The 25,042-nt window shown below is 47.8% G+C and overlaps 3 protein-coding genes across 3 annotated transcripts in view; 1 reads left to right on the forward strand and 2 right to left on the reverse strand.

Annotated features, from left to right (window-relative positions):
* AMFR (autocrine motility factor receptor) overlaps positions 1-1,826 on the reverse strand; it is a 29,898-nt gene extending 28,072 nt beyond the window's left edge. The window contains exons 1-2 of the mRNA XM_082489529.1: positions 1,574-1,826; positions 51-143 (exon numbers count right to left, since the gene is read on the reverse strand). Of these exons, the coding sequence (XP_082345655.1) occupies positions 51-143; positions 1,574-1,795 (315 nt within the window). The 5' untranslated portion in view covers positions 1,796-1,826. The remainder of the gene's footprint in view (positions 1-50; positions 144-1,573) is intronic.
* A 1,745-nt stretch (positions 1,827-3,571) lies between these two features.
* On the reverse strand, positions 3,572-11,848 carry NUDT21 (nudix hydrolase 21). The gene is made up of 7 exons (XM_082489403.1): positions 11,677-11,848; positions 8,815-9,015; positions 7,519-7,582; positions 6,757-6,846; positions 6,016-6,091; positions 5,525-5,639; positions 3,572-4,230 (listed from the first exon to the last, which is right to left on the reverse strand). Exons 1-7 carry the CDS (start codon positions 11,790-11,792, stop codon positions 4,209-4,211), a joined length of 684 nt encoding a protein of 227 aa, XP_082345529.1. The 5' UTR covers positions 11,793-11,848; the 3' UTR covers positions 3,572-4,208.
* A 256-nt stretch (positions 11,849-12,104) lies between these two features.
* OGFOD1 (2-oxoglutarate and iron dependent oxygenase domain containing 1) lies at positions 12,105-23,110 on the forward strand. Its single transcript, XM_082489608.1, has 13 exons — positions 12,105-12,275; positions 12,355-12,500; positions 12,588-12,634; positions 13,028-13,128; positions 13,968-14,084; positions 14,575-14,666; positions 17,757-17,885; positions 18,274-18,387; positions 19,130-19,209; positions 19,346-19,641; positions 20,961-21,083; positions 21,921-21,979; positions 22,538-23,110. Exons 1-13 carry the CDS (start codon positions 12,119-12,121, stop codon positions 22,697-22,699), a joined length of 1,623 nt encoding a protein of 540 aa, XP_082345734.1. The 5' UTR covers positions 12,105-12,118; the 3' UTR covers positions 22,700-23,110.
* Positions 23,111-25,042: the final 1,932 nt, after the last annotated feature.

Below are 25,042 nucleotides of genomic sequence, written 5' to 3' on the forward strand. Positions count from 1 at the left end.
AGAAATTAGGAACCACCGCAGACATCCAAGGCGACAAAGGGCTGTCTTACCTGCCTCTCACTGACACGAAGAGGACCAAACACCATACACTGGATTAGCTTAGCAACCAACATCAGAAAACAGCAGGCAGTGTTCACCAGCACCTGCAAAGAAAGCAAGCAGTCAGCAACAAATACTTTTGCCCTATTTAGAAAGAGAGGGAGAGAAGGGGAAAGAGCGAGTCTAACAAAACTGACCATTGTTCACAGAATAGTTTTAGTTGCCTTTTTTTTTTTTTTTTTTTTTTGGTGAAATTTAAGCCTGGCCTCTTCCAAGACATGTACAGTAGCTGGCAAGTCACTTAACTTTTTTCTGTAAACACTAACATGGTCAGTGGGATACACCAGTATATCAAACAAACCAACCTACCTCTCCATGCTTAATTGTTTTATACAGATTAGCAAATCTTAGCACCAAGGAACATGAGGACAAAACTTGCAGATTACCGAGACGCTTATTTTGTTTAACATACGGCAAATGAGAAAACTCCAGTTTTAATCTGTTGTTACAGGAATAAGATTAGGACATTGTCTCGAAACATACTGACTAGCAGACACCCCTTCTGTAACAAGGCTGCTTAAATCATTCTGGGGAAACGGCTTTAAAGCAAAGCAGCACAGAGCAGAATACAAGGTCCTGGGAGAACTGCTTCTAACATTTGACAAAGACCCTTGTAATTAACTTTTGACCTACGCAGAACTCTAAAAAGGGGAGGGGGGCGATGATGAAGCGGCCTCACCCTGTCATTTCTAAAGGGCATACGATCAACTTTCCCAGAGCTCTTAATTTACGGTCCTGAGAGCGAGTTTCAACAGGCTGAATGCGTTCGGTACAGCCAGAAACCAGCGCCTCCATCCGAAGCGGGCACGCTGTCAAGCGGACGTCCAACCAACGCCAACCTTCCACTGACAGAGACCTGAAAGCTGGAGAGCAGCAGCTCCGCCGGCCGCCCGACATCCCCTCGCTGCCCCTTTATTCCAGACAGAGAAATGACCGTGCCGACACGCCTACGCCACTGCCAGGTTTGCGCTTCGAAGACATACAGAGTATTTATTTATTTTTTTTCCCGTAAACGGTGAGAACGCTTCGTCTTCCCTGCATGACTTTAAATGTTATTTAAAAAAGAAAAGAAGCAAGGCCAAGCTTGTGCTGGGAAGACCCGGTGGTCCCTCACACCGCCGAGCAGGACAAGCGCAGGTGCAGCCCCCGCCGGGCCCCACAGCGAAACACGCACAGCCCCCCCCCCAAGAGCTTCGCCCCGACCCACCATGGCTGAACTTGGGGGGCGCCGGGCTCTCCCGCAGCCCCCCCACATCCCGGCATCGGAGGGAGCGCGTCCCGGGGCTCAGCCCCCTCTCCGTTCCGGCCGCAGTTTCCCAACAACAATAACGAAACAACCCCCTGTGAAGCCCGCCCGCCTTCCCCCCCCCTAACCCGGCCCAGCCGCGCTGAGGTGCCGGCGGAGGCCGCGCCGCCCGCCCCCCGTCGCAGGCCTCGGCCGGGCCCGCAGGCCCCGCCGCCGCCCGGGGCTCACCCAGACGCAGAGGCTGTCGGAGAGCAGGTAGTAGGCGACGTCCAGGGCCCGAGGCCCGGCCGGTTCGCTGCCCGCCGCCCCGCCGTCGGGTTGGGCGCCGCCGGGGGCCTGGCTGAGGGCGCGGTAGGCGCTGAGGCCGGTGCCCAGCAGGGCCAGGGCGCTGAGGGCCGTGTAGGTGCGGAGGCTGGGCCAGGGGAAGCGCTCCAGGAAGAGCAGCGGCATGGCGGAGCCCTCGCCGCCGCCCGGCCCCCACCGCCTGGGCCCCGGCTCGCTGCGGCCTAACGCCCGCCCCGCCGCCGCCGCCGCCCCTCCCCGGGGCCGGGCCCGGGCCCGGGCCCAAACCCACACACACCCCCACCACCACTTCCCCGCCCCGGCACTAACCGCTCCCCGCCGCGCTGAGTCACGGCCCGGGCGGCGCTGCCAGGCCGGGGGGAGAGGTCCCGCACAGCCGAAGGGCTGCGGGAAAGCCGGGGGGGGGGCGGGGTGGGGTTCTCCTCCCTCCGGCAGCCCCGTGAAGGGGGAAAGCAGAGAGGCGACGCGGCGCTCCCGCACTCCGGCAGCGGTAGGTGGATCTGGAACGAAAACCACTCCGACTGGAACGGGCGGGCGGCAGTGGGAGATGAGGGGTGCTCTGAGCGCCAGAACTCACTGCATCTGGCTTCCAAACCTCCACCTTCCCTTCCCCACGCAAAAAACATCTTGTTCTGCGCTGCCCTGCTGGCTTTATCTTCTGGCAGTTCTCTAAGAAACCATACTTTTTGCTAACCACCTGTCCAGGCTTTCCAGCCATACTTCCATGGAGTGCTGCGTCCAGCTTTGGAGTCCTCAGCACAAGAAGGACACGGACCTGTTGGAGTGGGGCCAGAGGAGGCCCCGGAGATGCTGGGAGGGCTGGAGCCCCTCTGCTGGGAGGACAGGCTGGGAGAGGTGGGGGGGTTCAGCCTGGAGAAGAGAAGGCTCCGGGGAGACCTGAGAGCCCCTTCCAGTGCCTAAAGGGGCTCCAGGAGAGCTGGGGAGGGACTCTGGATCGATCAGGGAGGGGAGCGATGGGACGAGGGGGAATGGTTTTACACTGAAAGAGGGGAGATTTAAATTACATATTAGGAAGAAATTCTTTCCTGTGAGGGTGGTGAGCCCCTGGCACAGGCTGCCCAGAGAAGCAGTGGCTGCTCCATCCCTGGAGGTGTTCAAGGCCGGGTTGGACAGGGCTTGGAGCAACCTGGGCTGGTGGGAGGTGTCCCTGCGCAGGGCAGGGGGGTGGCACTGGATGATCTTTAAGGTCCCTTCCAAACCAAACCATTCTATGATCCATAGGACCAAAGCGAACAGCCCTACCACTCAGTTTTCCAGTGTTCCTTCAGTACCAATCCCATACAGCAGAGCTTCACTTTGACTGAAGGACCAAACTGTTGCAGTTGTTCTGCACATAGCTTACCAGTACAGCTGGCAACAGAACCAAGCACTCTGGCAAATCTCAGTTCTCTTGGCAACAGCCACTCCAACGATGCCTTCATAAATGAGGACAGTGCACAACCAACAGTGCACCTTATGATGAGAGGCAGAATTTGGAACCAAATCTTTTAAAGAGTTAAGCAAAACTATGGAAGGCTAAAGGCATTGGGAGGGGATGCAGCCAAGTCAAATTGAAGCTTAGCCAAAATAAAGAAAAATCTCTATAGAGATTGATATTTACTACTTGCAAGAGACTGAAATGTTGAGGTGAGGAAGCAGAAGTATGGGCATCCCTTGCAGGGTGACACAGCACACTGGTCTACTACAACAGCTCAGCATAACATGGAACCACTTGCACATGGCATTACAAAACATTTCAACACGACCCAAATTCTATCCTGTAGCTATAGAAAAATATACAAAATTTATTTCACTTTCCATATTTTAACTGGATCTCAGGCCAGTCCAACAGAATTTGCTGGGATATTATTTTCTTAAGGGGGCACAGAGGGAGAAGATACACCTTATCTCCTCCAAGCCTTATACAAACAGTGATGCTTCCAGATCAGTTCTGGTAAGCTTTAAACAAAGCCTCGCTTACCTTTAAGTACTCATACTCCTTCAAAACAGCAACTCTGTTCTCTAAGTTTAAAAAAAGACTCAAAATTACACCTACTTATACTGTTTAATCTTTCCCTCAGATTAACTCTCTGCTCAGGGATAGACTGGAGCATCCAAATGGTCCCTGAATGTGTTACATCCTCCTCTTGTTTCCAAGATCTTCTGTATTCCTGAAGGAAAGTAATAAAATTTAAAATATGTACCTACAAGTAGGAGGTTTGTAGGCACACAGCCTAAAGCAAATCCCCCTTCACCCACCACACAAACAAACTCAAGACAAACAGAATCTTAACCATTTTGTTTAATGTTGTACAAAAAAAATTTGGTGAGTATTACAATGAAAAGTGACTAAAACACTGATATCACATTGCCATCCCACTACCTAAACAGTTGAGATTCACTTCTCTATTCATACAATAGAAAGTTTAGTGGCCTTCAGGAAAAGAACAACATAAAAAAAAAAAAAAATCCTTGCATCACACGTATTCTTTTCTCTACATTTTAAAGCTGTGCTCACAGAGACGGCTTCTTCTATCAAACTCTTCGGGTATATGGGAATTCAGTTGTAAATAAAGTTGAACCTAAAATTAAAAGGATTATACCAAGTGAGGAATTTTCATTCTTTTTATTTAAGCGACATTTTGGAATAAGCAAATGTTTTGTTTCTGTTCTTGATAAACCTCCATCTGACAGAACAACAGGGAATTTTTTAATAAGACAGCTTTATAGTTAGCAGGAAGCATCATTCTTAACAGCCAGTGCTACACTAGCATTGCACATCCGTCTCGTAAGGCTGCAGAAGAACTAATTATTAACACTTCCTCTTTTAAGAAAGCTTCATAGATATGAAAGCACCAGTGAGAGTTACGTACCCCCTTCAGCAACACTTTCACAGCATTTCTGCTATCAGGGCCAATGTTACATTCTCCAAGGTAACAGACAGACATACTCAACGGAAGAGCTAATTCTTTCCAGCTAAGTTTCACAACAAACAGCGTTCACACGCTGAAAGCAAGCATCCCTCTCAACTTCTAGATGTCCCTCCTTTGGAAGCGTCTGTTGCACTGACACCAAACTGGCGTTTGGCTGCACAATAGTCGGGGGTTTGCTGATACTCAGGAGAAAGTATCTGCTGTTGTTGGAGCAGGGGGAGGGAGAAGCCCCCAGAAAAACTGCCAAAATTGGGACTAGATAGAGAAAAAAACCATAGCACGATACAAGCCTGTCATGGGCAATACCAGCGCTGACATTCTGCTAACAGACTTTTTACATCAAAGTAGGTGGATGACAGAATGACTTCCCCAAGTAACAGCTGACAGCCCGGGGGATGCCCGAACATTTGCTGAAGTAACAGAAACCAGTAAGCCTAGAGAGCTCTGGAGACCCAGGGTACAAGCCCTTTTCAGGTAAGAAAGCCAAAGAGCGAGTACACTGGGAAGGAAACAATAGAGCTGTCCCTATAGATGTTTGTGTTATCAAGATGCTGCAAGTAATAAACTCTACTATACAGAGTCTAAAAAACCCACCGCATTTAATCAGCACAAAGCTGCGGTAACACACACACCTCATTCAGCGCTCTAAACACGCATCTCGGCTTTCACTCTCACGCTGTCCCTAACAACACTTACAAGAAGCTGCTCCTTAGCCTGTGCGCAGCTTCACCCTCATTATCTTTCACATTCTCTTTTGCTACAACTACTTGACAGGACTTTGGTGCTGGCAAGTTACAATCAGTGCCTTTAAATTGTCCATCACATCTTGCCTGAGGTAGATTCTAAGCTCCTTGGGATAGTTGCTGGTTTCTGTAGGGCCTAGCCTTGCTCTGGTTTCCCACAGCAAACGTGAGAACTATAATACAAATAAATCATAATATACCTGCTCAAAAGTTGAGGAAGGCTGGAAATAATGGGTCCATATCCTGGTGCATTGTCATACAGCTCAAACAATGGTGCAGCGACCAGCTTGTAATTTTTCGGGACTGCAAACAAAGCTAAAAAAAAAATACAAGTTGATTAACACAAAAAAAACACTACACACTCAGCTGAGGTATCACCACCCCCCACACACACCTCAAAACAAGATCACTACATAGAGCACTAGAGCAGGTTTATTTATTTTCTAGTTAAATATGGGGATTATATGCTGTACATATATTGATGCAGGAGCAGGAATGAAAATTTACTAGGAGTTCATGTGTAAAGGATCACCCATCTTCAAAACCGATATCACCATTTAACTTTTTCAGTGATCAACTATAAACAACTGCAAGCATATGAACACAAACTTGCTACCAGATTTCCTTGTGTGAAATGCAAGCATTTAGGCATTGCTATAAATACAACCCTTTGTTACAAACAAACACTTACCCTTTTCTTGAAGCTGGACCAAGAAAAGCTTTTTGTGCTCTTTTGGTTTTGTAATATGAGCTGGGATATAGGGATACTGGAAGAAAAACCATAAAAATTGGTTGTACAGAGCTTTGAGAATATTGTGCAATCTTAACTGCAACTTTATAAATTATCAAGCACTGCGCAAGCTTTCAACGTATCGTGTATTGTTCTTTCGTGTCATCAAATAATGAAAACCACTTTTATAAGAAAGTACTCAGGAAGGAATGCTGTTGCTGTCACAACTATTGACAGGATCTAAAGAGGCACCAGTACTCATGAGCAGTTAAAACAACCCAACAAGAGAGAAATGCACAACAGCAAACTGAGCAAGTATTTTCAGTATTAAAGCATTTAGAAATAGGGTAGCGAGACTATTTTATTCACAGGGGCTCTGTCCCATATGCAGCAGCGCAGGAGTTTCCGTTGTGGCTAAACCAGGGATCTAAATGGCGCGTCCGGCTCAGCACAGGACTGGAAGCTATTACAGCCAGTGGTTTCTCATCCATCAGGACAGGCGTGAAGAGGGAGAGGGGAGTTTCCACAAGAAAAGGTTTGTAGTTTCTCCTCAGCCACAGAAAGGAGATGAAATAGGTAAACCCCAGAAAAACTAATTGCTCATGCAGCAGGTACTCAAAAAGCCCAACTGGTAGGTTGAAGGCTTTGGGAAGAACAATCAATACTTGACTGAAGAAGATAAAAGTCAACATGAGTACTCACCTGTGGAGGTTCAAAGTTCGGTCTCCACCAGTTACCAATGCAGTCATCAATCACCCAGTCTTGCTGAACACCATCCTGACGACCCAGTATCTACCAAAAATCCAGTTACAGTCAAAATTCTAGATACCCCAAGTCAATTTTTTTAGAAAACATGAAGACTTGCTGTAATAAGGGTCTGGTGTAGTTCAGACCGGCTCTGGAACAGCTTTTAATAGAATTTTGGAGTATTTTTGTATAAAGTGACATTTTTTAGTAAAAGCCTCACCTGACAGGACAAGGACAGTTTAGAGAACGTTTCAAATTCCACACTGTATTCAGTTGAACTGAGTCCCGTCAGACCAATGGGAAGAATGAAATGCATTTTACGCTACCTGACAGAATTAATTTAGGTTACGCGAAGAGCATGGAAGGTTAATTGGTGCATTAGGAAGACTATCTCAAAAGCAAATCCTCACAGATTGTGCTCTGCAACATATTTTATTGCCCATCTGCACACCCACTGGCCTGAAGCCAGCCAAAAAGCAAAGCTGCAAATGAACACAGGGCTTGAGCAGCAGGCAGGAGGTCAGCCACTAGACCGTTCTGTCACACCCGTGATGCAGATAAATGAAAACTTTCTGCTTTATTTGTTAACTATCTCAGAACATCACAAAAGCATCAAAATAACAGAAGCAATAAGGAGACTACTGTAATGCTTTGGGTTATTCTAACTCTAAAATAATCCAACATTCCAGCATAGCAACATAACGAAAGACAACAGACCTCTGTCATTAAGCGTTTGAGCCCTTCTACCTCATCTTCTCCTGGATTGAGTTCACCACCAGGTCTGTTAAAATAATCAATGATGAAAGCTACAGTTATGTTTTATTGCATTTACAGATTTCCACAGGTAAGTAGGGATGTGCTTCCAGGCAGGGAGTTTAAAATTCACTCAAGGCCCTTAAGTCAGAAGATCCAAATCTAACTTTATCGAATTCAAAGACAGTAGGATAGCTTTCACCAAAACCATGACTAAAACGGCCCTTAAAAACACACCCATTATAGAAAATACTTTAACTTCAGCAGAACAAAGTATAACAATATATATGATAATAACTGGGACACTTAAAAGGTAAAGTTTTAACACTAATATAAAAGCACCAGAACTTGAAGAAAGGGTTATAAATACTGATCATATTTGTTCTAATTTAAAAAACAGCACTCACTGAAGCACACAGGAAGCAGAAAACAAAACTCATGTATGGAACCCTACTGCATTTGATGCAAAGTTAATAAAAAAAAAAAACTAATAACACCTTTTCATCATTACAGAGTTCTGCAAAACTTGTGGAGTCCAGTCTATTTTGTCCACAAACCTCCCCCAAATCAAGATGTAAAAAACCAATCTGGACATAAAATTAGATTTCACACACACATTTGAGAACAAACCATGTAAACATTAGAAAACTAAAGAAAAAGAACACAAGCAGGATAACTTGAGACAAGTCAAGCCCATTCAGTTTAAAAAAAGAAAACAAGCACCACCACCATCACTGCAATCATATGATCCAAATACTAAAATTTCACCCTGGCAGTAATAACCATTAGAGCAACCGAAACAATTTTCTCAAATTCAGATGTCTACCTTTCTTGTTTACAAATTACTGGGTACAGCAAGCATCATTCTGCAACTACTGGGATTTATTCCTTGAGCTTCCCTTTACTATTTTTGCAGCCATAGCATAAACATATTTAAGCATAACAGCTTTCACAATGTAAGAACAACACACTAACTATCGATACTAAGTTTTAAACAGGAATCTACCATAATGACGCACTGTAACTAAGATTTCCACTCTGTTTAAAACTGTCAACCCACTTGTGAGCAGAGTCAGAGAAATACATTTTAGATTAAACCCCCACCATTAAAAAAAGTTTTCCCACACAGAATCTTTACAAGAAATGAATCACATTCAACACATCTATTGGTCAACCCCAGTTTAACCTCTAGCCCGCATGTTTAGTGGTCTGTGGCAAAAAAGTCAAACTAAAAGTTACATTCAAGAAGCAGACACTTACAGCTTGAAAAAAGTTGTACCCAGCTGCAGTAAAAGCACGTGGGGCAGCCTGTGCTCATGTACAATCAGAACCCCTTCCACTGTCCGCCTCATGCCAATCTTGTCAAACTCTTCCCTCATGCGCTGAAACCGAGCTGCCACAGAACTGTCCTTCTCGTACAGGGGTTCCTTCGTACCAAATGTGTAATTTGTCAGAGGGTACCTGTAAGGGGGAAGAAAATATGTTACTGCGTAACAACAAATCTGAATTTAAATCACTATGACACAGCATCCACCCTGGGGCAGAACCTTCTGTGCTCGATGGAACGGTAACTCAATTCACAGTGCTGGGCTAGAAGTTCTTGTTTGCGACTTACGGGGCCCCTATCGCATGAAGATCTGCACTGTGATACATACAAGTGCAGAAAGTCCTGCTGATCCGCACACTAGTGTGGTGCCAATTCAAAAGAAGGGAAGAAGCCCAGAAGAACCAGCAGCAACTGTTATTCAGGCACCCTTCTTTGATCTCCACACCACAGAGAAAAGGCAGATGAGGTTCTGAGAGGAGCTGGGAAAGGGACAGGAGAGAAAAGCTCTGCTGAGAAGGAAGGAAGGAAGCAAGCTGCACGGGACAGCATTTTTTCTGCAGAAGTATTAAGGGCCTGAGAACTAAACTGTTAGAAGTGGTTTTGTTTTGAAGTGGAAAATGAGACATCTGGATGACAGAAGAAAGGAAATGCTGAGTGTCTAAGTGCAGGGATGGGAGCCTGGGGTAAGATCAAGAGTTTGAGCAGATCACTCTGCTGGGCTAGGTGCGGGACCTCTGCCTCCTCTAGTGACAGTACAGTGGAAACTCGAGAGATTTCTCTAGGTAAGGGGGACTGAGAAGAGTCAGAAAAGAAAGGAAAACTTAGGCAAGAAATAGGTCAATCCTAGAGAACACAGAGGGCAACAGGAAAGTGTTATAGTACAACAAAATCCAAGTAACACAGAGATCGGACAGCACAAGGCATGGAGAGAAGACAGGATCACCAGGCTAAGTCAAAAAGGAAGAGGAAAATGGGTTCTAGGCAGAGTAGTAACAAGTTGTCACCACGGTTTTATTGACTTGGGACATACAGCAACTGAATTAACAAAATAAATGACTGATTTAATGGGGAATGTTTTCCTTGAGATGCAACTTGTCATGTATTGTATTCTTTCCCTAACACTTAACCATGTCAAACTTAAGTAGTATACACTCTTCCCCTCTCAAATCCCCTCCGCCCAAAATTTCCTCATCTTTTACACTGGTGAAATCACAAGCCAGCTGCAGTTGTTAGAGCCCTTTCTCATGTACACAAGGGAGCCAAAACAACCAGTTTCCTAACTGCAAATTAATTTATTAGCAAGCTACCCTTCTTTTGCTCATAGTTTAAGACTGTCTACCTTTCTTTTCCCGTTTGTTTCCATTTTTAGATCCACAAATAGCTTTATTAATAATCTACTATGCTAACCCATACTATATTAATGTGGATACATTAGTCTGTACAGCAAAACCATTAGCCTATACTTGAAAAAAAAAAAAACGCTGATAACACAGCTTCCTGCTGAGTCTTTTTTTCAGAAACGATATAAAAATATTCCAATCTCTAAAGTTCATATTTGAACTTCCAAAAGACTCCTTCTATGACCTACGAATAAACTCTGCTATACCAAAAATACACATATGAGTATCTGAGATTAAAAGCTAAAATTGAATATTGACTATCGCAGTTAACGTTTTTCTGTAGCTAACGTGTTTCTGCAATTTGCAGACGCACTTATGAAGAATATGTCTACCTGAGTTTACTGGAAGAAGCTAAAATACATGGCTTCTAATATAAAAAAGTAAAACTTTGTAGCAAATAGTTTGTATCTCTGACAGAGATAAAGTTTTCTCTGGTAGCAATCACTCGGAATTTAAATTAAAGTACCTGCACCAGACAATCAGCAAACAACAGGCATGCCTAACCACATCCTACTGACTACACAGGGTGAGCCCACATCCAATCCAGGCCGATGACCTGTTTCTCTCTCTGCCAGCAAAGGCAGATGCCTGTGAAGCATATCAGAGCAAAAGCACATATGATGATCCCCACAATTAAATACTTATTTGGGGCTCACGCTTCATAGAGTGGTTTGGAAGGGACCTTAAAGATCACCTAGTTCCAATCCCCCTGCCATGAGGGACACCTCCCCCCAGCCCAGGTTGCTCCAAGCCCCGTCCAACCTGGCCTTGAACACCTCCAGGGATGGGGCAGCCACAGCTTCTCGGGGCAGCCTGCGCCAGGGGCTCACCACCCTCAGAGTGAAAAATTTCTTCTTCATATCTCATCTAAATCTCCCCTCTTTCAGTTTAAAACCATCCCCCCTCATACCATCGCTCCTCTCCCTGATCAAGAGTCCCTCCCCAGCTCTCCTGGAGCCCCTTTAGGCACTGGAAGGGGCTCGAAGGTCTCCCCGGAGCCTTCCCGACTCAGATGCCGTTTGTTACACACTAAAGCACATACACTAAACGCCCCACGTTCCCCCGATCGCTGGCTAGCTTTCAGTATCCACATCATCCTATAGTCTGGCGTTCCACAGCTTAAAGCACGCCTGGGGTGGGGAGGGAGGCAGACCCCTCACCGACAACCGGGCTCTTCCGCCGCCGTCCCCTCAGTCCCCGGGCCGGTGGAAGACCCGGCCCCGGGGCGGCCCTTGCAGGGCCGGTACTGAGGGAAAAACCGCCCCGCAGGCTGCCCAACGGCGGCCTCGGGGGTGCTGGTGATGGAGCGGGGAAGGGCTCGGTAGAGGGACGGGAGGGGACGGGGCAGAGGCAGGGGCAGGGCCCGGGCCCGGGCAGGCCCGAGGCGGCGCTCACAGGTTGATGGTCCTCTCCAACGTGAGCGGCTTCGTCTGCTGGATGTACTTGTTCCCGAACTGGTTCACCCCGCGGGGCCAGCCGGTCTGCGAACGGTTGGGCGGCACCACGGACATGGCGGCGCGGCGGGAGGCGGCGGGAGGCGGCGAGAGAACGGTCAGTGCTCAGCGGCGGGAACGGCGTCCGCCATTAACCTCCCCGCCAGGCCGCACACCCGCCGGAACCGCCCCCGCCGCACTTCCGCCGCGACCATAGAGAGCAGCCGCTCTACCTCCTCCCTCTCCCCCCACCACTGGCAATCAGCGGCCGCGCTCCGCTCTTCCCCCTCGCTCTCATTGGCCAGCGGGGTGAGGCTCCGCCCCCACCGCAATGCGATTGGTCCTCCGATCGGCGCGGTGCCCGCCGGGAGCTGTAGTCCGGCGGGGCGGCCAGCGGGAGCACCATGGGCGCCAAACGGCGCCAGGCCGCGCCGCCGCCACCACCAGGGAAGAAGCGCGGGAAGCGGGAGACGCCTGCCGAGCTGTGCGCCGCCCTGAGGGACGTGGCGCTGCGGGAGCGGGCGGCGGCGGCCTGGGGCGGCGGGGAGCCGCTCCGCCACGGTACGGCCCCCTCTCCCCCGGCCCGGCCTGCGCGGCGGCGGGCCCCCTCCTCCCCTCACCGGCGGACTTTCCCTTGCAGAGGCGGCGGCGGTGGAGCCGGCCCCGTTCCGGCACGGCGTTATCCCCGGTTTCCTGGCGAGCCCGGCCTCGGCGGAGGCGCTGCGGGACGAGCTGCTGGGCCTGGGCTTCCGCGGGCGGCGCAACGACCTCCTCTCGCTGCGGCAGGTGGGCCCCGGGCCGGGCCGGGCCAGGCCGGGGAGGGCCCCGCCGCCCTAACCCCCGTCCCTTCTTCTCTTCCATGGGCCGCCGCAGTCCGAGGAGCTGGGGGGAAGGCCGGAGCCCCACGTCGCCGCGCTGAGGTAAAGCCACAGGCTCGGGGCTTCGCCAGCTGCGGGTGCGCTCGGGGAGCAGGGAGGAACAGCCCTGGCTGGCTCCCTAGGGAAGGCGAGGGCTGCGGCCGGGACAGAAACCGGCCCTGAAGAGCCGATTCTGTGTAGGTCGTGGCCCTGAAGTCGGTTAACTGTTTCCCTCTGAGCAGTGCAAGTGGTTTCCGCCCTCATGTATCTGTCGCTTCTGTCGCTGACAACTCGCTGCTGGTTGTTGTCGGCGATGTTGTAAATGCTGTGCTGTTTTCCTGGCCAGTTCCCACGTGGGAGGGAGAGGGAACAGCACTTTCAACCGTTTGAATAGTTGGGAGATAATAAACTGTGGTGATACATGGGAGGACACGTACCTTGCACTTGTCTTCTCAGGCATGCTCTGCGTGAAGAATTCCGAGCGTGGCTTTCTGCTGTCACCCAGATTGAGCTGGAGCCAACTATTGACATCTCCTGTGCTAAATACGAATATACTGGTCAGTCTATAAGCAGTCCCTTCCCCAAAGGTTTGATGGGTGTATAGGAAACTACAGAATACCTAATTGCATAAACCCACCACAGCTCCCTTCTAGTTCCAGAGGGTTCTAGAACTATCAGCAGCAAATCAGAGTCTCAGAAAATGAAAATCTAATTATGGAAAAACTGATGCTGTAGTGACGTTGCTGATGGTTTTAACTGGGCCCAGTGGTGTTGCAAGCCCCCACCTTTTTGGAGAGGTACAGCCCACGTTTGCATGCCTGCCTCCATGCAAAAGGGGTGACTTGTTCAGCTTCCAGATGCCACAGTTCAGTTTGTGAAGTCTGATGCTAAAACATCACCTTGGTGAGCCAAGGTTACAACTGCGCCTACCCTTTTAGTCATGAAAAATCACCGTAGGAAGGGGGAAAATTTTACTGCTGTCAACTGTACTTTTGCACAACGAATTGTTATTCCCGCTTTTCTGTTCCCAGGTCTCCCCCTCCCCTCTATTCAGCAACAGACCTACTCAAAGGGCAGTTCTGTGTTTAAAAGAGCTTGGATCATTATTTAAGTCAGGAATCTCTGTCTGCTGTGCCCAGTTACAGCTGCAGAGGGGTAGATGACGAGTTATAACTGTACCTTCAGAGTGGGCTAATCCGCTGATTGTAGTGCAATCTCACAGAAGTTAATCTTGCAAATCTTGGGCGGTGATGCTGACGAGTGAAAATGCAGTTCTTGACAAGGGCATGTCTTTTCTTGTTGGACTCTTGTGGGGACAAAGCTGGGATGCAGCCATTGGAATGAATCATGCGTGTACTGGAAAGGCACTACTGCAGCAAAATGTGTGTAATTGCAGATGTCTTGCTGTGCCACGATGATGAGCTGGAAGGTCGGAGAATTGCTTTCATCCTCTACCTCGTGCCACCCTGGGAGAAGAGCGACGGGGGAACACTGGACCTGTATAGTGCAGATGGTAAGAGCTCCGAGCTCAGCCTCAGGTGGCTGAAAAAGATGAAGTTCATGCACCCCTTGCAGCAGCTCTCTCCTCAAACTGGGCAAGGGAGATAGAGTTTCCCCTTTGTCCATAGAAGCTGGTAAAATTGTGGAGGTAAAATTCGCGCTTTAGAGATGGGCTGCAGCAGGCTTTGCAGACAGTGCTAATGGGTGACAGCAGGAGGTAATGAAGAGGGGAATTCCTTTTTTCCATTTTTTTTTTTCAAGGACCAAGAGTGGAGGCAGGGTGGAAGTGATGCAGTAACTGTGCTTGGATCTGTAAAGCAATGGAGAAACCTTTTCTTTCCAGCAACAGAAGTCCACTGATTCCTCATTGAGCCCTTGCTGAGCTCCATCCCTTTATACCCAGGTGTATCACCAGTTGCAATGCCATGAAGTCAGAGAGAAATGGCAGTTTCTGGTGAGCTCCAGTTCATATCTTAACTAGAGTATGTTTTCTTCCTTCTCAGAACACTTTCAGCCACGGCAGATCGTCAAGTCATTAGTGCCTTCATGGAACACGCTGGTTTTCTTTGAAGTGTCTCCAGTCTCTTTCCACCAGGCAAGGAGCTGTCTTTTGTTCATTTTTTTGATTCTCACTGTTGTGGTTATTCATTCTGTGTGTTATTACCGTTATGACGGGGAGGGAGAAGGGAAAGAGAGAAGTGTGGGTAGAACGGATACTCGTGCTAAGTGCTGTGTGTTAAGGGCAGGACTTCAAGGAGGACAAGAACTGACAAAGCCAACTTTAAACTTTCAGTCTAACTTCATCATCCTGGGGGAAGAAAACTTTCCATTTCTATTTTGTGTTGCTATCCTGGCAATCCGTTGCTGTGTTAAAGGAGAAGCCGCTGCCTTAGCATTCACAGCCCGTTCAAGGAGTCGCACACACACCACCCAAGTCTTTTAACTGCTAGGACCAGGGTCTCTTCACAGCAGGCAACCTCAGTGAGGTGATGGGCGCCCCTTTCTACGCCTCACACACACACACTTACTCTTGGGTGCGCTTCCTCCTTCTTCAGGCTCGACCCTAGGTTTCCAGCAGCAGAGTCTAAGGTGTTGGATTTTATAAAAATAAATAATTTAGTTGAAAGTCCAGCCCAGGCTGGGTGCCTCCAGAGAGGGGTGATGAACAAAGAAAGCCCTGGGCAATTACACCCTTGCGATCTATAGATCGCACCTGCCCCTCACACATCTTTTAGTCCAATGGTGATTTTTGGTCTGGGGTCTTCTAACACCTTATTGGATTCTTTTTCTGTGTCCAGGCAGGCCGGCCATTGACTGCTCATCTCTTGTTGATTTGCAGTCTCTGCTGATGGTTGTAGTCTCCTTATCTTCCGGTTTACGCTTCTTGTGCACCTGCACTTGCTGGCAGAACATGGGGAACTGAAAAGTCCCAGACTTAGGGAAAAACACTACCAAAGCATCAGTGTGTTACTGACATTTTCCTCATAGTAAAAGACTAAACACAGCACTGTACCAGCCGCTAGGAAAATTACTAAGAAAATTAACTGTATTGCGGCCTAAAGGCTTCAGCAAACCTAGCTGCTCCTGCTAAGTAAAGCTAGGCAGCAGCATAAATCACCCCCTATTATAACCCTAAGTAATTTGTTCTTATTAAAACTTATGTAAGCTAAACAACTACTATCTCTCAACAGCTGTTGGTTTGCTGTGGTGACAGCAAAGAGCTTTTTGTTTATTTGCTTGTTTTAGACTAGTTCACATTTTTCATGCAGATGCCATGACTTTGCTCCAGAAGAGCTTCTCAGCGCATCACCTTGCCCGTAGGGCACTATGCGGCTACGGCTTTACCCCTTCCATAACACAGATGTAGCGCAGTGCCCTACAGTAGAGATGCTGGTATGGTTAAGTAGCGCTTTGTGGCACGTACCAGGAAGGTGGTAAAGACAGGATGAATAGTCTGTAGAACTGCATGATACAAACAGCTGGCTGAGATCTGAAACTCCTGGGTACGTGAGAGTACCACAGACTGTAACAATCGGGGCCAAAGAGCAGAAGGTTGGAGAGGAAGAAAATCAGTGATGTAGGTTGGGTGTGTCCTCACCTAGACTGCTTAGTGCTTTACTTCTGGGTCATTTATGTCTTACAGTTAATTAACAGAAGCATCTGCTTGGTCACTGCCCTCATTGTTTCCAGGTAGTGATTTAATCTTGTCATAAAAATTCATGTTCCACTTAGCCTTGTGACTGCCTCCTACTGACCTAAACTTAATCCCACACATTAGCACTGTTCAGTCCTGCGCACAGTCAATAAACTCAGCTTAAATCATAAACTTATTTATAAAATAAGCATTTAGCTTAACTGGGAGGTGCTGTGAATCAAAGCTTCTCAGATCCGGACCCCTCTAGTTGTGCTTAGAGTATTTGCCGAACCACGAATCATTTCTTTGAGGCTTTGGTCAGTAAAACATAGAGCCTGCGAATTACCGGTAGAGTACTGTGTGAGGTCAGACTGATACAAAGCCTTCAGAGCACATGCCAGCCTCAAATCCCTCTCCGACACTGGGCAAAGAACGTTTAGTCAGTACTTCCTAATAGATCTTCGGGTTTTAGACTTTGTGGTATACGCTTCTTTAGGAGATAACAGATAAAGCTGTGGGTGTTTGCTGAGCAGAGCAGGTCCATGACCTTCCAATAGCAGGCAGTTTTTTGGTTTCCGTATCCCAAGTGACTCAGGATTGGGTAGCCATTCCAAATAATCTGGAACATCTCTTAAGTCATGCAAGAAAAGGGCCACTACAGCTCTGTAGCAATCAATAAGAGCCAAAACCTTTCCGGAACAAACTCCGTTTCTTCATACTGTTCTAAAAAACAAAACAAACAAACAACCCAGTACAAAGTCTTTACATGCTATTCAAAAATTCAGTTTGTGGCTTGCAAGCAGCCATAAAGGGATGGCTTTCTCTTCACACTTCCATTACAGTACAGCACCCTGGAATGTGAAATTGTTCTATTTAGCACAATTTACTTCAGTGTGCAATTTGATGAAATCAAGACTTAATGGTGGCCGTCACTGTGCAAAAACCAAGGGCTTCCACAGACCAGGTTAAATGCCAGGATAGAGGCATTGCTCTTAGTCTGACAGATAAGTAGACCTTTAATTCTGAGCCAAAAGCATCAGGCAAATGCTCTTCATGATGGCTTGTATTACAGCACTTTTTAAAAATTAAAATACAATAAAGTAGGCTGATACAGTCTGCTGCGACCCACAGGTGCTCAGTGTTTTCTGAGTTTCCAGATTAAGCTATAACACCTTATGTTTGCAGCCTATGATAGCCGATTCTTCAACAGGAGAAATTGTAGAAAACTAAAATATCATTACTTTTAATAACAGAATGACTCAAAGCTCTCAGAGAGAGGGAATGGATTCTGCTGGGAGCTTGGAGTAAAAGCTTGGACTGGGATTCTGGAAACCTACAATGGACTTGAGCATCAAAGTTTGCTTTAAGCCCTCTTTCTGTAAACCAAGAATAATCCAGCCTGGTCTAGCTCTTGTCTGACTTTTCCGTGTGTGCAGTACAGTCTCTGGAGTCAGGTCCATCTCCTGCGATGAGTCTATGTGGTGCCTGTTACAGCTGGTCTGTAAATGTTTTGTAGTCTAAATAGTAATGTGCTGCTCAATGTTGTTCCAGGTGTCAGAAGTTCTGTCTGAGGCAAAGTGCCGCTTGTCGGTGAGCGGCTGGTTTCACGGCCCCTCAATCATCAGACCTGCACGCCACATTGAAGCTCCCTTGCCCAGGAGCCCCCACATCCCCTATGATGTGAGTAACAAGTCTACATCTGCTTATCTGCATTTCTGTTTCTTTCATGTCCCTGGAATACCTGTTACAGAACACACTGATGTTTGGAGATGCTTTAATCTTTAACTTACCCCATTCTCCTCTTTTTTTTTTTTGTTTCCTGTCAATAAATAAGTAGCTGGTTTCTTTGTTTTATATCTTTCTTGATTCTGCACATTTTGCGTACCTATAGTAGTGCAGAGAATGCAGCAAATACTTGTGGTGCGATTAAAAAAAAAAAAAAAAAAAAAAAGAAAGGAATGGAGTGTGTGTGGGGAGGCATCCAGCCCTGTGGCCAGCTGGGTAAGGGGGGATTAGGGAATCCTTTTTATTTTTGCAAATCCAGCATTCAAATCTGTCTCCCTTCCAGCATGAAATCTTGTATGAGTGGATCAATCTAGTTTATTTGGACATGGACTCCCAAGCTCAAATCCAGGAGGAATTTGAGGAGCGATCAGAAATTCTCCTGAAGGATTTTCTTAAGGTGAGCCCAGTGGTTGAATCTGATGTGGTCTGCCAGAACGGGTGACGGGGCTGGCAGGCACCACATATCACGCAAGCCAGGAAAGGCCTTGCTTGTACTGCTGTCAACTAAAGCACCTTCTGGTTTCACTCCCTGAAGGGGAATGGACCAGGTGACCTCCAGAGGTCCCATCCAGTCTCAACCATTCTGTGATTCTGTGGGTGGATCCCCTCTGCCTGCCTGTACACTGCTGCATAGGGACGCATCAGAAATCAAACGCTTTGCTTTAACATTCTTGTTTCCTACAAGAAGCAAAGCAGAAGGATGGAAACACGTTATCTTTCCTGCTTCCTAGCTGTGAGGTGACCTGAGTGTCCTGCCTTGTCCCTCAGCTCTCGCAGCACTTGGGGAACTCGACCTGTGTGTGAAACAAATGGCCCATAACAGTTTTGTCTTACTGGAAGGGCTTCTCAAGGCTGATTTACCCCTGGTTTACTGGGCATCCGTATCCCAGGGGAACTGCATTCTCACCCAGCAGACAATAAAGTAGCATTTGATACCCGTTGGTCACTGGCGTTGCAAAGATGTGCTGCCCACCCTGGCTACGTCCTCAATTCAGCAGTCCTTAGGAGCCTCAAACAAGTTAGGAAAAAAAAAAAAAATTAGAGTGCTTTATCTGAAAGCAGAGGATGGCTGCTTCTAGCACAGCAAGGGAGACCTGGGAGCTAAACGCTAAAGTTTCTGCACTATCTTTCTCTCCTAGAAAGAGAAATACCAACTGCTATGTGAAGCTTTGGAGAACAAAGACATCCAGTGGAGTAGCCGGGGGCCTGCCAATAAAAGGTGGGGAACGACAGCACCCTGCACCTATTGATCAGGCCAAGCAGGAACTGCCATGGGGCTGCACTGGTCAATACTGCCCCCATGGACGTGGTCCTTGTTGGTTCTTCAACAAGGATATACATCTGCTGTCTTTCAGACTCTATGAGACAGCAGAGGAAGACAGCCTCCCTGACATCCTGAAGAAATTCCTGCAGTTCTTACACTCCGAGGCCTTGTTTTTACTGCTTTCCAACTTCACTGGCCTAAAGCTGCACTTCCTGGCTCCCTCTGATGAGGATGAAGATGCTGGGGAAGGAAGAGCAGCAGACACTGCTGGGCACAGCAGTCCCAAAGCTGAGCAGGAAGAGACTGAACAACACACTGATGGCAATCCCTGCCAGCCAGACCAGCCGGACAACATCCCTGAAGACCAAGGTGGCAAGACACAGAATGGTAAGTCCAGCAGCAGCAGCATGAAAGGGCTTGAGCAGAACCCTGATGTTAAAAATGTTGGCAGCAGAATTCCCAGTGATTTTTATGGAACTAGGGATTTCACCTCATACTGCAGCCAGCACAAGGCACCAGCACAAACAGAGGATGTGAAGCATGTCAGAGTGGGTATCCAAAATAAGCAACTGTCGCAAAAGAATTTGGAATAACAATGACTAACTTGAAGATACTGTTTTGAACAGACTTAAGTCTTACGGGTGAGACTTCCTGTAGGAGTTCAGGCATGGGTGAGGGGGTGTTAGTTAATTCCCCGATAATCTTTTGCCAATAGTTACACTCCTGCTTCATCTAAAGTAGATTCTGGTATGAGACCAAATCAGAAGAAAGAAAGCGAACAGATCAGAAGTAAAGAAGTAGAAAACCAATAACTAAAACTAGGATTTAACCTTTCAGAAAATGCTGCCAGCCTAAATAACCACTTATTTGTCAGCAACGAGATATCATTCTTATAAAAGATTAGATTAAGTTTGGATTCATGGATTGGTGCTGTTTATTTAAAACAGTGCCTTTGAAGTTTAAGGGTAGAATTTTTGAAAATGCTTATCTTACACTGAGTCAGGCAAGTTAGACACTGGAATGAAAGGTAATGTAAAACAAATCCTACTTAAAATCCCGCCAGAACACTTACCTGGTACAAAGGCGTTGTTTTTCCGATTTCCATGGCTAGTCATTTTGCCTCTTCTACCTTCCACGTTCCCACCGTGTGATTTTAAATTCACATATGAGGAGGACATAGTTTGGGGCTGCATGCATTGAAAACTGAGCTAGACCCACAAGAAAAGAAAGGCTTCCGCAAATTCTGACGTACCTCCGGGGATGGCAAGTGAAGAGTGATTTCAGAGCAATATCCTTCTTCACTGACACCTCTGGTAGTTTCGGTACTTCAGGAACAGATAGGTCGCTGGCTCTTGAAGTTTGGAGTCCTACTGTAAATCTGGAGGATTGGGAAACCAAAACAAAAGGAGGAACTCATTAAACCAAAGCACATCGCAGCTTGGTCCTTTTCAAAGAGCAAATCTTAGCCCCACTCCTCCACATTGGTCAAAGCACATATGTTAGAGCCACCTCTAGGAAAAAAAAAGTTAACATGAGATCTGTGGTTTTACCTTGTCTTCCCTGTACGCTGTCCTGGGGCTGGCAACCACAGCTCCCCGGTGGCGTGGCCGAACGGGGGCTTGCCCTCTTCACGCCTTGAGAGGTGCAGGCGTCAGCTATTGTACAACTTCATTGTCTTCCCTGCCTTGTGTGTTCCCCTCTTCTAGGCTCGGGAAGCCCTGTGTGCGCGGGGGAGCTGAGGCGCTGGACCCATGGGCACTATACACTCGTCCATGATGCTCAAGCAACAGAGTTTGCTCTCGACTTGCTCTTCTTCTGTGGCTGTGAGGGTAAGCAGACAAAATACAAAGATACCAGACTCTCCTTACAAGGTGTGCCTAAAGGAAGGACTTCTGAATTCTCAGCAGTGCTACAATAGCCAAAATTTCCCTGCTTTTTCCTGCATAGGAGAGCTCTGTAGACTTTATCCTAGTCCTCACTTCTGCATAAGCCCTGGTTTCAGTAGTCCTCGCACAAAGATTTGGGAGTGTGGCCTTGGGACCAGCTTTTGACCTTTCCGGCTGGAGCCAGGAGGTGGCGCTTGGGCAGAGGGAAAGGCTGTGTCTCCCAGACCTTTCCTCTCCCTAAGCCGTGACTCTGGGCACGGTGGAGGGTCAGGTGGCCAGAGTACCCAGTAAAAGCGTTCTGTTTCACCCGTTTTCTCATCAAAATGATCGCTGCCTCCAATTCACAAATGCCCAGGATTTTCAAACATTACTTCAGGCACGTCTAGGTATTTTAGGCGGATTGCTGGTTAGATAGTAGTGAAAAAAATCTAAATATAAGCATTTTGGACCAGCTGAGCCCAGAATGCACGGCTGAAACCACCTGGCACATGCCAGTAATTATACTGAAAGCCTTTTACATATCTGCTATGGCAAAACTGCTCTATATGTGAGGAGCAGAGAGCCAAGCAACCTTAAACGGCTCGTCTGTGGTAAAAGGCAAGTCTGGTACATTTGCTTCAAGTTATTTCTGATTTGGAAAAAAGAAGAAAAAGGTAAACTGGGGATCGTCCTGTATCCAGTAACTGTGGGGAGTGGGATGGAAAAACAGCATCTCCGCGAAGGCCGTACAGAGCCTGGACAGCATCGAACTTTCTAAGAACATTTCTTTTCTATTTTAAGACTGGGATCCAGAATACGGTGGCTTTACTTCCTACATAGCTAAAGGTGAAGATGAAGAGGTAAGGACCTCAGTTGCTGGCTGCAAATTACATAAAATTGTTTAGGGTGGAGAGACATAATTACACGTTGTCGCAATGCTAACATAATCCTGAGGGTGCTCAGTATCACACTGGAGCCTTCCTTCCTGAATTACCGCTCACGGGCATTGCTCTGGCTTCAGCTTCAAGAGGCCAGCGTCCACCATAAAGGTCAAAACTCACACTGTCACAGCGCCTAATGCCACCTGCAGCTGGTGGCATTTGGGAAGCCTCAGAGGGGCACACGGCTGTGGCAGAGGTGATGCTTTTCCAGGGAAGGGCTGTTCACTCGGGTCACGTTCAGTGTCAGCACTAGCGAGAGTGCTGAGCAGTCAAGAGTAATAAGAAGCCGTCCAGAATCCCTTGCTGTATAAAGGCTTCAGGTTGAAGGGTTTTAAAATGAAGATGGTGACATGGTTCCTTATCTGACACCAGACCTTTGTTCTGGCTAGCTTTTGGAATGGCTTTCTTTGTTTCTTCTTAGGAATGGTATCAAAGCCATTTTTGTGAAACTGATTTCCTCCCTTTCATTCCTTCCAGCTGCTGACAGTGAATCCGGAGGACAACTGCTTGGCCCTAGTTTATAGAGACAAAGAAACTATGAAGTTCGTGAAATATATCAATCATCGTAGCTTGGCACGCCTGAAAAAGCATCCAAACAGCAGAGGATTTTGGGATTTTTCCTTTGTCTATTACGAGTGATGGTGCAGAATGGGACCATCATCACACAGAAGATCATGGTGGTGCTGGGTGGGGGGCAGGTTTCCACCCAGGTGTTCAGCCGAGGCCTCTCTAAGCCCGGACAAACTTCGCTGCTGCTGACTTCCTCACACTGTATACAAGCTGTACCCTGCTAAGTGGGGTCCAGAGGACTATTTTATTAACTGTACAAGTGGAAATTCAGTCTCCTCCCAATTATTTGTAACGTGCACTCTCATCTGCTTTTAATGCTAGGTGGAAGGGGTCATTGTCACAACTCTGTCAGCTTTCCAGCTGCGCTCTCATGGAAATGGCGCAGTGGGATCCATCTCTAACGCGCCAGGGTGAAAATTACAGTTGTACATTGCCCCAAGCTGATGACTGATTTTATTAAAAAAAATAATAAAAAGGAAATGGGTCAGTTGAATGCTTCAGAGTCTGGTTGGGCAAGTTTTGTTACAAAATGCCCAAGACATTTTCTGGGGCTTAACTGTGTTCCCTGTTTGTAGAGGCAGAAATAAAGGAGCTGCCATGGGAAATATGAGGTTTTTCCAGCTGCACAGCTCTGTGGAGTCGGGAAGGAAGACGGTGAGGCTATAAAGCTGCTGGCATTGAGAAGGACCTGGCACCATAACAAGGAGCAGGACTTTATTATGCTAAATGCTGTGCAGACAGACCCAGATTGCAGCCCTTTCTCCAAAGAATTTACAAGCTAAGTAGCCGAGAGACCTGCTCCTCCGTCCTTCCCTGCCTGCGTGGCTGTGCGGATGGCTCTCTGCTTCAGCTGCAGAAGGGTTGTGGCTCCAGCCCCAGAACGGGGATGGTGGGCTGGTGGCAGGAAGGTGCTTGCTCACCTCTCCCTGGTTTGTCACCCACAGGCAGCAGGAGGGTCACCAACAGCGTGGCCTCGTGTCCTGTTGGTTTCATCCTCGGGTCTGCTGGGATCCCACGTGGCTTCTGTCACTGGAGACCAGCTCAGATCTTTCCGGGCAGCAGATAGGCAGCTCCTGTGGTAAACAGTACAAGGAAGACAGTGGTCTTGGTGCGCCATGTCCCTCCGGGACACGCTTTCAGCACTGCTGGGCTGCCCCACGTGCGCTGTGAGCAGGACTGTGCCAGACTGAGGTGTCCGCCCCAGCAAGAGGTGCTGCGGCAGAGCCGTGCTGGCTGCTTCAGGAGACAGCCAGACTGCAGGACGCCCTGCTGCAGGCTCAGCCATGGCCTGCACGGGCTTGCCTGAAACTTTTTGGTTTTTTGGCAATGAATAGACACAGGTGTACTTTCAGCTCCTCCAAGCCAGACTGTGCAGGGGAGAGTGTGTGTGTTAGGAGCAACCACCTTCAGCTGCGATCCCAACGCACAAGGTTTGAAAAAGGAACCACCCAAGCACGAAGCTGCTGCCGTTGCTCCTAAAATGAAAGGTGTCTCAGCCCCCGCAGATGCCAGAGCAAGGGGACAACACAGCAGTTCAGAGCCTGATGCACAGCCATACATCTGCAGCGTCGGTGCAGTCCCGGACTGTGAGCAGTCGCTCAGTTCTAGCTTTTCCCTCCGTCCCGGCTGGGCAGGGAGGACAGCGGGGAGGTGGTTGCTCCAGGCTGCTATTGTGAGATCTGCAGCATCTTGTTCATATTCTCACTCATCTCCCTAAGGTGGCTTCTCCATCCACTGCTGAGACTTTCCTGCTCGGTGTTAATGTTCCCCTGCTATTGCTTTAAGCTACTTAAAAGACAAGGGGATGAAGTTAAACACGACAACAGGACACTCTGTCAATCACTAGTTTCTGGGCAGCAGCTGTTCTGGGGGAGAAAGAAATTCTTAATTCCCAGCTGCTCCAGTAGAAAGGGACAAGTAATGGAGGTTTCAAAGTGAAAAAAAAAAAAAAAGAAATGCAAAATTGTTTGGATAGTTACAAGCAAAGGTGACAGATACCACAGCTATTCACAGCATAGTCAGCTAGGCAAAGCTGGGAGTAAATTAATTAACAAACTGAAGTTAGTTATTCTGCTGCATTGCCAACCTAAAAGTGTGCTTGGTAGATCTTGGAAGAGCCTCCCAGAAGACTGGGAAGAAGCTGGGCTCTCTGAAGCTTGCTGCTTTTTAATAATATATAATGCACTAGAGGGCATACCCGCCTTTACTTGAGCCAGCTCGTATCTACCTGATTGCACACGGAGCCACCCTTCTGCCTCCGGTGCCCGAGATGAAGTAATTTAAGCAGCCAAATTTGCAGTTAGCATTCAAAGATTTAAAAATCAACACGTCTCCACTCTCCCACCCTTCCTGTTCGTCCCGGAAAGCTAAAGGCAGCCCCATGCATGGTTGGCACTGCGGGTACAGGGGAAA

This window comes from Vanellus vanellus, assembly GCF_965231255.1.
Source record: "Vanellus vanellus genome assembly, chromosome: 12".
NCBI classification, from domain to species: domain Eukaryota; kingdom Metazoa; phylum Chordata; class Aves; order Charadriiformes; family Charadriidae; genus Vanellus; species Vanellus vanellus.